General features: G+C 41.3%; 2 protein-coding genes across 3 annotated transcripts; both read left to right on the forward strand.

Annotated features, from left to right (window-relative positions):
- The first annotated feature begins 382 nt into the window (after positions 1–382).
- On the forward strand, positions 383–5430 carry LOC109487016 (TBC1 domain family member 24-like). The gene is made up of 8 exons (XM_019790933.1): positions 383–437; positions 970–1094; positions 1789–1834; positions 1988–2112; positions 3166–3369; positions 3687–3845; positions 4150–4361; positions 4625–5430. Exons 1-8 carry the CDS (start codon positions 419–421, stop codon positions 4761–4763), a joined length of 1029 nt encoding a protein of 342 aa, XP_019646492.1. The 5' UTR covers positions 383–418; the 3' UTR covers positions 4764–5430.
- Positions 5431–6806: 1376 nt separating this feature from the next.
- LOC109487090 (TLD domain-containing protein 2-like) lies at positions 6807–11925 on the forward strand. Of its 2 annotated transcripts, none has more exons than XM_019791061.1 (7): positions 6807–6995; positions 9114–9170; positions 9558–9697; positions 10078–10326; positions 10576–10734; positions 11136–11341; positions 11629–11925. In XM_019791061.1, the coding sequence occupies exons 2-7, from the start codon at positions 9149–9151 to the stop codon at positions 11765–11767; spliced, it is 915 nt and encodes a 304-aa protein (XP_019646620.1). In that variant the 5' UTR covers positions 6807–6995; positions 9114–9148; the 3' UTR covers positions 11768–11925. The 2 variants fall into 2 exon arrangements, with proteins under 2 accessions (XP_019646620.1, XP_019646621.1); XM_019791062.1 differs by lacking the exon at positions 6807–6995 and adding an exon at positions 7723–7739.
- Positions 11926–12253: the final 328 nt, after the last annotated feature.

Consider the following 12253-nt stretch of genomic DNA (forward strand, 5'->3'; position numbering starts at 1 on the left):
GACCTGTTGTAGGATGCAACATGTGGTATTTGTTGGTGTGAATGACCGGCCTTTTACAGACAAACATCTTAACTTTTCCACAGTCAGTCGTTTCGGTACAAAACCTCTAAACAGCCCCACAAGCCTTCCATTCTCTCTACCTCGTACAGATCCCTATCCATTCCACGCGTTTGTATTGTATTGTTACCTTAGATTTTGTTTACTTGATATGCTGTACTTTACATGTTTGTATTTTTGTCTGTATCGTTGTGTTCAATAACCAGAAATACCCCGATGAACAGCTCCAAGCAGTTAATTTTGCCTCATATTGTCCATTACTTGATTCCTATGCTGTTGATCAGTGTTTAAGATTAATGAAATCAATGTATTTTCTTCCCTACAGTTCGGGAAATAAAGAAGTTTGACACAAGATTCCACCATGGACGAGAAAACTCTTGGTAGGTTTAAGATGTAAAAGTCTGATTCTTAAGACAGCAAAACACACAAAAACGATTAGTTCTAATGTATAAAATAATCTATGGCATTTGTTGAGCGATCTGTCTAATCATTGGATGCATTGTGGCATCGGTTTTTAATGAAATCATAAACATTAGTAGACGTTAAAGGCATCCAATGCAATTTCAGGACGGCAAAACTGGAATACTCCGAATAAGACAATCTGTATGATATAAACACATATTGTCCCACATTAGCACATTTGAATCAGTGTTTCATACTTAAGGCATTTCAAACAAGCCTCAAGATTAGTCCTTTATTTTCTGGGTAGTACCCTTAAAATCAACCCAGGTCCTTACAGTAACCGTTTTTCGTCAGAATTTTTGGCATTTTTGCTAAATGATATACATTGGGACAGTGCTGTTTCAACTTTGTATGTAGATAAGTGACAAGAAAATTGACTTTGCAAATCTGGTTTCTAAGCCCTAAAACTACACTGGGTGCCTTTAAAGCCTATCTGTTTCAATGTAACAGGGGACATCAAAATTCACGACCTGTACATGAAGCCCAGCTCCGGGCTGGGCATGCGGCGTCACAGTGAGGTACCGAAGGGGATGGTGCTGCACGTCAAATGGAGTCTGAACGGCGACAAGGAGAAGGTACTGTTCACCGGTACCAGTAATCACAACATTACTGATTACCTCCAGATTAGTTCACACAAACTCCACATAGAAGCAGGCAGACATAGCCGTATTCCTCAACATCAACGGATTTGCCAATTTTGTAATTTAGATAAAACTGATCAGGATGAGTGTCATTTCCTTCTATACTTATATAAAAGATACGTTCCCCAGCTTAGACTTTTAGATACGACAGAAAAATTCGTATTCCTTATGAAACTTGTATCGTTAGCTCCATATGTTCATACATCTACAACTTCCTCAAGAAGCGAAAAGAAGTTGGACCTGTAAATAGTAGTTCACATTAGTATATATAGTTTTAAGTAAGATATTGCTGTAATTTTTTATTGCTTGTTTATTCATGACCTGTACTTTAGCTTGTAAGAGCTACAATAAAGGTCTTTCGTTTATTAACAAACGCAAAACACCAGATTGTGGCATCGCGTTTGGTCTGTGTCTGGACCAAGAGGTCGGGAGTTCTTGGAAGTCGTTGTAGCTTGGCCACACATGCTACTAGAAAGGGTCGCAGTCCAATGACCTGGTAAATGAACCAGTTACCCATAAAAGGAAGATTTATTAGCTCTCCATAAAGGCCAAACTGGTTTGAGAACACTTTCACTGCACAAGATATGTCAAGAGTGAATAAGAATGCTGTCTTTCCTCTGTGTTGCAGAAAGCCCTGGACATCCCAGCAGACGTGCCTTCTACCAACAGTAAAGGTAAAAACCTATGTTGAATTTGACAGAGGGGAAATACTAGTATATGTTCTCTGGTAACTTATTTGTCAGACAATGAGATGATACTTCTCTAACGACTGTGTCTAGTATGAAAACACGTCTAGAATTTGGACAAGCTTTTCTGCGTAATTACAGGGACAATGGACGGAGCCATTCAATACTTGGAAGACTTGATGACCATGCGGCCGAAAAAAGGCAAAGCTTTCCCGTCTTTCCTGGTCGGACCTGAGGGAGAGATCATACACAGTTACGGCACTACGGTATGTTTTGTGTTGCACATACACACTTCTTTGTAACTCCATACCAATACAGTATATGTGCATGAAATCGGTCTATAGCAAAGCTTCAAACTAGGTCAGACTACACGTACCAGGCTTACTAATATTTTCTTTAGTCCATTTTGCATGTTTGAAATTTTCTATCTTCTTGAAAATCGTAAGAGGTCAAAATGGGGATCTGGTTTCCAGCATCATCAAACTGCGCATATCGTAACATGTTAACAACCCATTGTTCTTTTAATTATGTGCACTGAAGGGAAACATATGCATATTGTTTCGTCTTCTTCGTCTATAAACCAAGTCTGTTACCATGGTAACTGGTGTTGGGTTACATAATGTTGCAATTTTATAGTAGGATGGATTTAGACTCCTGTCACCATATATGTGAATGTGTTTAAGTAAGAACAAGGAAAATCGTAGATTTCAAACCTCCGGGTTTTTTTTGTATTGTATTGGTTTAGGTTATTTGTTTGTGTGTAGTATGAAAGTTATGTGCGTAATATGTTTGTATGTGTTTGATGGCTACTGACGGTTGGTTTGGTATGGACTGTTGATTAACGTGTCTGACAGCCTACACCGTCACCCGCGCCATTACCCCCGCCGTCACCCAAATTTTTTATCGGAACCAGACACCCCTCTGTTTGACCCCTTTTGAATGCTAAGACCCAAAACTGCAACCTCCCCATTCCTTAACAACATGGTAAATTCCATTTTCAGCATAACGGGGGTGTCCGGAGCACTTAAAAACCTTTTATTTCGACGCCCATAAGCACATATGCAATTAAACAAAAACGTTCTGCATCATCTGCAGCCCAATAGCAATACGTATACCGAACAACAGACCAATCCGTCCAGCCGATCGCGAGAAACAGCTGCTGACAGAAATGTTTCGAACAATAGTAAAACCTCCTCGCGGAAGGATATCTCCTTCCCCGGAGGTAATTATCAGAGAAGGCCATATATGCGAAGGTAAACATTATGCATTTGCTTTGCAAATGTTACCTTTCTAATTACCTTTCCATTTGTCCTTCACAGAGTGCCGGATCAACTCAGATGAGGGACATTCTGAAGAAAGGCATCTGGCTTTTGGGTCGGTTCCAAGAAGTGGGCGCCCAGAGGAGGGGAAGTGAGCCGCCAGAAATCCCCAGTGCCAGCCTGAAAGCGATGCAGAAATTCACCTCAACTCCGGTGGTCTCTATCTACCCTGTGAGAGAGTCGCAGTTGCTCAGCAGACCACAGGTAATGTACGAAATCAACGTGGTCTTTTTACTTACCAAAACAAAACCAAAGTAAAGGTTCCGTACCATTTCTGATGCCGTATGGGCAGTAGGTTGTTATTTAATTATTCGGTGTGTCTCAGTGCTTAATTCTGGAGAATTCTGCAGAACTAGCTAGGTTAATCCACAAGGGGTCCCTGATGGCTGCTACATATTTCTTACATCATTTTTACCTATATATTACGATATTAGATGTAAGGTTGCTAAGGTATGGGAATTAGTTCGAAATTAAACTGGAAGTCCAGAAATAAACTGGAGGCCGTTTTAAATGCTCTACAGATGCGCCGGTTGCGAAGCTGGCTGCCAAAGAGGTTCCGGGTCTGCAAGCCGGTCACGCTTTTCAGTACCGTGGACGACGGGCACCTCCTGGCGACCATGTACCAGAAGTGCAGGGGTCAGGCTGAACTCGTGCTCATCATCCGCACGCACAGAGAGGAGGTACGATAACGTCACATAATCCTCAAACAGATGTAGGGTCTAGTGATTCCCTGGGTAGGGGAGGGGTTAGACGTTTTTAAGTACCTTTCGCTCACAAATTGTTGCCTTCACCAGAAGGGTATGTTTTCGGTGCCCCGCGTGGGTTTGTGAGTGTTCAACATAATGGATCCATTGTGATACAGTTGCTAAGTTTCTGTGAAAATGAGACAACTTCGATTACGTACCCCCAAGCGACTTTGACTGGTACTGCAGCAGAACTTCAGGAGGTTTTGACTAATCTTCATAATTTGTTCCGTGCTCACAGAGATTCGGTGCCTACATCCCCGGCACGCTCACAGCGGCTACAGCACAGACCAAACGGCGGTCGTGCTTCGGGATGGAGGAGACCTTCCTCTTCTCCCTCAGCCCGGCGGCAGGGAAGTACCCGTGGGCGGGCAGACAGGGCAGCGACGACATCGAGCCCGACAGGGACATCGTCATCTCAGCTACCAACAACAGGCTCATCATTGGGGGAGGGTACGTGTTTCGGTATTTTATACCGTCATCTTCTTTTGAAGCAGCCTTTTCTTTTGTGCTCGTACAACGCTCTGATCTATAAGTTTCTTAAGTTAACGTTTAAAAAAAACGTCGGTAGTGCTCTTTAAAATGTCTTATTTTTACATTTTTTTTAATTCCAACATGTAATCACCAGACGTGGTGACGACACACTTCCAGTATTTTTACATTTCTTGCGAGTGGTAGAAATTACTATAAAACCTTGACATTCTTCTTATTTTCAGAGGCAGAGATGCCATATTCCTGGATGGTGACATGGAGGGAGGCTACTCCGGATCCTCCGACACTTTCAAGAACCCGCCGCTCTGCAAGGGCAGCCACTTCCGCTGTCTGGACGTGGAGCTCTTGGGCTTCCAGTATTAGGGGAAAACATCTATCATAAAATTGAATCTATTTAACGAAATGGCAGGAGGAGGAGGAGGAGGAGAAAACGGAGAAGAAACACGAGGAAAAACATTATACTTCAGTGGTATGGACTGACATATAATAACACATTTATAACTAGATTGCAGTATTTGCAGAAGCATGGACGGGCAGGCTTACGTGACAGACTAACTCTTCTCGGTGGAGAATTGAAATGCGCAAACAAGATGGCGCCGGCATGACGTCATAATCCAACATGTCGGCGTCAATGACTTCCCACAAAAACAGTACTGATTTTTGCTAACTCAAAACTGTAACTAGCTACATTTGTAATTACCGTAAAACGACTCAAAATTGTTCATTAACACTGCTTGTAAGTCGCCGTATATAATACTGTGATGTATTTTCATACTTATGGTTTTGTATTTTGTACATATTGCCAATGCTGCCTGTTGTTCCGGAAGTATTTCATCTTGTCAATCCTATTACAACAAACAAGGCTGCACGGCGGTTTCTTTTCGTTTATTTCTGGCAACTTAAAGGTATTCCTGGCAACTTAAAGGTAAAAGAGTGTAATGTACTTGTACATAGTAAGTAAGATTGCTAATACTCAGAAGTCCTATATGAATACATGTATCAACCTTGATTTGGTTTGAAATAAAGATCAGGGCTCTCAATATTACAGCTTCTCTATGTGTCTGAATTTCTTACAACACAAATGAGAATGTTAACAAACTCATAAAGAACTCGTAAGATTTTCCACCGAGAGAGATTTACATACTTCTTCTGGCCGCGAACAGGATTTCAGACGTAAATATACTACAAAGTCAAGTCAAAGTTCATTTCACAACAATCGTAACAGTTACAATGTATGGCAAGTTGTTAAAAGTATCAAATATCAAACTTAAGTTAGGCATTTTTACAACAATGGCCTGAACAACTGAGATTTGAGGTTCTCGTGAATACGTCAACATTCAAACCAACATGCAAACAAGGTGGCAGAACACAGTTTTCTAATTCGCCCTATGGGGATTCCTATATCTGTATCGGTATAGCCGGTATAACCGCTCTTCGGCGTAACACACCAGCTTCACAGGCACGCCGCGCGGTGGCAGCTGGCTATATTACACCGAACGGCTTGTCACACACAACTTTGTACATTTAATTGCAGGAGTTGTTTGAAGCTTTCTATTGATGATGCCCCAACTGTTGGTGGCAACGAGTTCCTCACTTCGACGCGATAAAATTATAGTAGGGTTCACAAGAAAAACACGGCCAACTAATGTGTTGAAATATACGGTATAATCTACAAAATAACGGAAAACAAAAAAAGTTAGGTTTTTTTAACACCATGACGACCACTTTGATTTGACCCTCTACGAAGGTCAACGGAACTGCAGCCGGATCACCCTGGGATGCAGTTGCGTAATGCCGCGCATTTATACACGAACAGGGAAATCTTCACAATCCAACTCATACGGTGTACAAGCCGATACCTTCCTATACCACACAACGCAGTTTACTCATGGCTACCTCTCATATAAGTCACTCTAGCCAGGATTCAAGTTATTTGTCTGCACTACTTTCTACACCCGGTCATAGACCCCGGGGTCGCCCATTAATACTGTGTTCTGCAACCACAAACCTTTGCACCTGTTATGATACAGTTCAATGATGATATGTTTTAAACAGTGTCCTAAAAGACACTGTTTAGTTGTAGATAAAACAACAACCACATGATATTCTATTGCTACAGGGGCATGTATCCCGCGATCAAAATGAGTCATATAATTATGAATCATTCTGATAATAATTACATTTCTACATTAATTTCCCACCTTGTGTAACAAACAAATGGTACGCCCAGGTCAGTGACCGGGTGGGTGCCAACCCTGAGCCTTAAGATAATTGCTGATCGGCACCTGCAGAAAGCAAACATTTGCATATAATCACTACCCCCAGGGGGTAGATAACCTCTTTTTTTAGCATTCCAGAATGATTTACGTTTACCGCCTGAAATCAGTGATCCGTCTAAAACAGACTACGCAGAAGTGGTCAAACCGTTACTGGTGACGCATCTTGTCACACCCTGACGTCTCTGGGCAGAGATCGGAGACCATTTGATACCTTAGCGGACGAGAAAAACAACGAGATTTTCTTCATTCCTTGATCGGTCGCCAGTGAGTTGACAGAGTTTTCCTTTAAACCAGACCTGGGATTAGAAAACAAGAGGTAAGAACGCTAGTGTTTTCGATTTGGTCTTAGCAGCAACTTAGGATCGAAGTATTCTGTCGGTACATATTTGACACGTTGAATGGTAGGTACAAGCTAGCCATGAGTGTTCAATCTTAGCACAAGTATAGGATGGAAGTATTCTTTACAAAGCAGAGCGGATGGACGGAGCGGAGACAAAGCATTCACGGATGGATTCCAGGCAGTATTTTACAGTATACAGACTTTTCACATACGCCATGTTAGTATGTCTGGCAAACATGCAGACATGCTGCTACTTAATCAAAACCTGAGATTCAACATCCTAGATTCATATCATGATTATGATGACGTCAATGAAAAGCCTTTATATTGAGAAATTTTTGACGCAGTAAATGGTAGGTATATGCAAAATGCCAATATACATGTATGCCATCGATCGATGGAAATGGTCGGGCAGATAGTTAGCCTTGCAAACTGTGGTCCCACTAACAAAGCTGGTGTGTTACACTGAATGACACATACATGTATATCGGCTGTACAGATACATTTTTGTACAGATATGCCATCGTACGATCAGCTCACATATTCGTCATACATAAGCCACGTGCACGTTTCGCACGTTTTGTACCAAAAGAAGATGGAGACAGATCACTCCCTTTCATAAACAAATGAATGTAATCACTGATGTCAGACCAGAACAGCATCTGTTCATTAGTTATCTTGTGTGCAGGTACAGTTTCTCCCAGACTTATCAAACGAGAGGTAAGGACGCAATCTTAGCATGCACCAAACTTAGGATAATGATAGTTGAAGTATTCTAGACAATGGGGATATCTAGACACACGGTTTATGGTAGGTAAAAGGAAAACATGTCGTCGAAGCAACTGGTCGGACAAGTAGCTATAGCCATGAAAACTGCGGTGTGACTAGACAGTTTGAGCTGAGGTTCTCATATTTCCTACTTTGTACAGGGTGGATTCTGGAGTATTTGAGTACTAGGCAGTGTAGGCGAACAGAATTTATTTTACATATTATGTACATGCAAGCTACCCGGGTTCAAACCTCCCGTGTCTTTGTATGATAAAAGAACAGGTTTTGTTACGCATAAGAAATCTGAATTTGTCAGTATTACCTTAGAGTATTAAGTGGGGGATATGCATGGTTACTATTCATCTGTCTATGAAGTACATTTTGTATTTGCTTGCCCATTTGTAAAACACAATCCCGGATCGCATGTGATGTAGTGAGTGACACGATCATGATTTCACAAAGCCTACGACTATATGACGGCTGAAAGTCAAACAGTATTTGAGCGAGCAAGGCAGAATTCCTCACATGTGAAAGAGTTTCATTCGCGAAGCGCTAGTTTATGTCCGTGATTTTATTGTAGTGAAGATGACATTTCTCAGAGATTTCTAGCCGCCATCACGTTTGTTCTCATACTGACGTTATTTAAAAAGTATCTAATACCTTTTTTTCTGGGGTCATTATACAGGCGCGATTAAATATGGCCGCCTATTCCAATGCTTTTAGATATGAACAAAGTCCTCTTAGGAACAACATGTTTACGCAAGTGTAATGGTTAGAAGGGGGAGCATATTTACAAATGATGTAGATGTTTCACAGCTGCTAAGCTTTCTACAATGATCACGGACCTCCACGTGGTGGAACCAACAGTTGTATGTGATTATTGCCTCCTCACATGCAGATATCTGTTCCACCATGGGAGCCCTTAATTACAATTTCGATAATTGGAAATGGTGCACGCTCTCAGGCCAGTGACTCGCCTGAAGTGCGTTGTCTGCTCAAAACCCTCACTTTTCTACTGATTGGTAATCTTCACTTGCTGGAACCAACATTTGACTTGTTTTATTTATTCGCACATATTATACACATAATGAAGAATAAAAGCAAACAGTGTGCAGGAGGGGGTAAGAAGCCTAGTAGGATTATGTTGAGCCCGTCTCGTTTAGACATGATTACTGGGAGGACGTCTTTTGTGTATTTTATCGATTGAACGGCTGAAGCATGCATGAAATGGTTTTTGTTAAGTTTGCACTGATCCACATCCGATTAGTTTTTATCATGTACGGCTACGCGGTACACTCATATCAAGCTAACAATACTTCTTTGTAGGTAAAGAAGACGTCTATCTCAGTGACCAATCCACCATGGCGGATTCGCAAAAACACGGTAAGAGTCTTATACGTGTAGCACAGAACCTATCCACGCAAAATCAGTTGCAACACTTGATAGCCAACATAAATATTAACGTTATGTGTGTCCAAATTGGGAACATTGAAATCTCTGTTACTCTTGTGTACTCTCGTTACATCCTACATGTAGAATGGCCTTGTCGAGTTTTTGTTATTGCTGAAAAATTGTATATACCAATATACATTTATTACCTTCCTTACACGTCATTACTGACTTTTTTTTACAAACGACATAGCTAGACATACATGTAGTGGACAATGAGACTGAGAACTTTGCCGAACTGCATTAAGAAACTACACGTATGAATTTACAACCTAATGTCATTAGGTACAAATCCAATTCTTATGCACGTTGTGTCTACAGAGAAGCCCAATGTCGACTTGCGCCGCATCGACCTCATCATACATGTTGAGGAAGGACGCGAAGTTCAAAATAGCTGGGCTAACAGGCATGAGGCCAATTCTGAAAAACACGATCCTTGGGATTTGTCTGTGTTTTCTAAGGTATGTGGAGAGTAGTATTTAGTTATAACCGTCAATATTTCAGACAATGACACTACCAGGTGTACAAATGTGAGCTTCATGTGAATTTGATGATGAAAAGAACATGTAATATAATGTAACTGCATGGGAAAATATTGAATTAAATTATTGTGAATTGTTTTGGATAATCCATAATTGGGCAAATAGCTGAAAAGTGGAGAGGAATGATTTTTTGCAAAGGATGGGGCTTCGATTTTCTGGAAGCCATTGAAGGAACATTAAACAAATTGTCCCTCAGGGACTTCGAATGACACATTCAGGGTCACAAAAAATGGTGACTGGGGATCTACTTCACTAAAGCAGTCTATATAACAAATTAATTCTGGATCTTAACATCTCAGGACTCCGCAACAATGGACGTGAGGGAACATCTGAGAGAGACAATGGCCAAGCTGGTCAACAGCAAGTTTGTCAGCCACTTGAAGGGGGACATCAACAACAACAGCAAAAAGAGCAAATGGAAGTACAACTTCGCAAGCAAAAGCTTCGTCCTGAAAAACCCTGATGACGTCCACAAGAGACGTAGTCCCGTTCGTTCTATCTCAGTCCGGCCAGCTGACAAGTCTGCACATCTGCTGGACAAAAAACAAGTACGTCCTATAGCCCAATATATCATTGACAGGGGTGCACGTGTGTTAGTATATACTTGACCGTTTCAATTTTACACAATAAATTGAAATCTTATTGATATACTTACAATCTTATTACAATACATAGTGATTCTACGTGTATGCTCAGTAAACGTACTATACTAACATTGCTAGATATGCTAATATATATATATGCGAATCATCTAAGCTACATAGGAGTTAATTCGACGTTTCTGTGCGTTTTTACAGCTACACAAGTTGCGGTCCTGGGTACCTAAACGGTTTAAGTTTCACCGGCCAACAACGCTGTTCAGCACAACCAAGGACGGCTTCCACCTCCAGACCATGTACCACATGTGCAGAAACTACTCGGAGTTCGCGCTCATAATTCGCACTGACAAAGATGAGGTAGGACACGTACACTTTATCATATTCCTTACATGTGTACAGACAATACGTTTGCGGGTCGTGAACCCTTGTTAATCAACATAGACGGTCATCGAAAAAGTGGTTGTGAGCGGAGAACTTTCATTAAGGTTGATATTTTAATTAGGTACCGGTCTTGACAGAGAAGACAGATGCTATATGCACAGTACATAATCTTCTGGCATAGTTAAATATATATCTGTGGTATCACCCAGCTCAGTGCCTAGAAGTGGCTTTGCATTGAACACCGTTAAAAATATATACATTTTTATCGTCCCTGAGAAATTCTCCAACCCCTTTTCGACAAGTACAATATACAGTGGGCCACGGCTTGGGCATAGGTTTGTCTTCTTATATCTAACGGGGATTATCTCTCCTTTCAGAGGTTTGGTGCATTTATCAAATGTCTGGAAACCTTTGAAGACAGCAGGAAAGTCCGGGGATACTGTGGAACCGGGGAGACGTTTGTGTTTTCCTTCGCCCCTGTGCCCGTGAGGTACCCATGGGTCGGACAGACGCAACAAAAAACCAGACCCTCCCAGAACATGTTCATCTCAGCAGCCAACAACAGCTTAATCATCGGGGGAGGGTGAGTAGATATGTGTTGGTGTTTTTTTTGTTTTGTTTTTACATGGTAATCTCCAGGCAGATTCTATGGTGGTAAAAGAGAGTATCAAATTGGCAATATCTATTCGCCAGAGAGGATCCTTCTGGCGAAAGACAGCTGTATCAAATTGGCCGGGCAGTATCCATCTGACGACTGGACTCGGCAGTATCCGCCTTTATCAAACTCAAACCTTTTGTGTACTATGTTCTTCTGTTTGTCTTTTTGTTTGTAAAACTTTAAAGGAATATGAAATTACTTTGTCGATGCAGTGACGGATATGCCATACAGCTGGGCTCCGACCTGGAACGAGGATACACCGGGATGTGTGACACTTTCTACAACCCCATTCTCTGTCAGGACGTCCACTTTCGCTGTCTGGAGCTGGAAGTTCTGGGTTTTAGAAGCTAAAAAGTGTCAGACAGCTGCGGAAAAATCTGTATACGCATGTATTTGTATAGGTGGCATATCCGCCATTTGGCGAAACACACAAGTTACTAGTATATATACTTTGGATACTGTATTTGTATATAGATCCTTTACTGACTCGACTATATGTCAGTGGAAACTATTCTGCATGTATGCCTAAAATAGGGTAACAAAACTTTTGTGCTAAGCCAACTACAGGATAACATAGGTAATGGTATACATACATAATAAGCTACATATCAGGGTAGCCAACTTATGCCAACTACAGGGTGACAATTCAACTGTAGGTGATGTGGTACTCAGTAACCTATATACTGTATACATTTGTACTTTCTTACTGTATGTGAGAGGTGTAGGCCTAAAATGGGGTAAAACCCCTATTGTCCTAGCTAAGCCAAACGGGATAGAATTTATAGGTGTAGAACTTAGTAACATAAAGATAACATAAACATAGTAACGTCAAGATCA

This window comes from Branchiostoma belcheri, unplaced genomic scaffold (assembly GCF_001625305.1).
Source record: "Branchiostoma belcheri isolate BF01 breed outbred unplaced genomic scaffold, Haploidv18h27 scaffold85, whole genome shotgun sequence".
Lineage (NCBI taxonomy): Eukaryota > Metazoa > Chordata > Leptocardii > Amphioxiformes > Branchiostomatidae > Branchiostoma > Branchiostoma belcheri.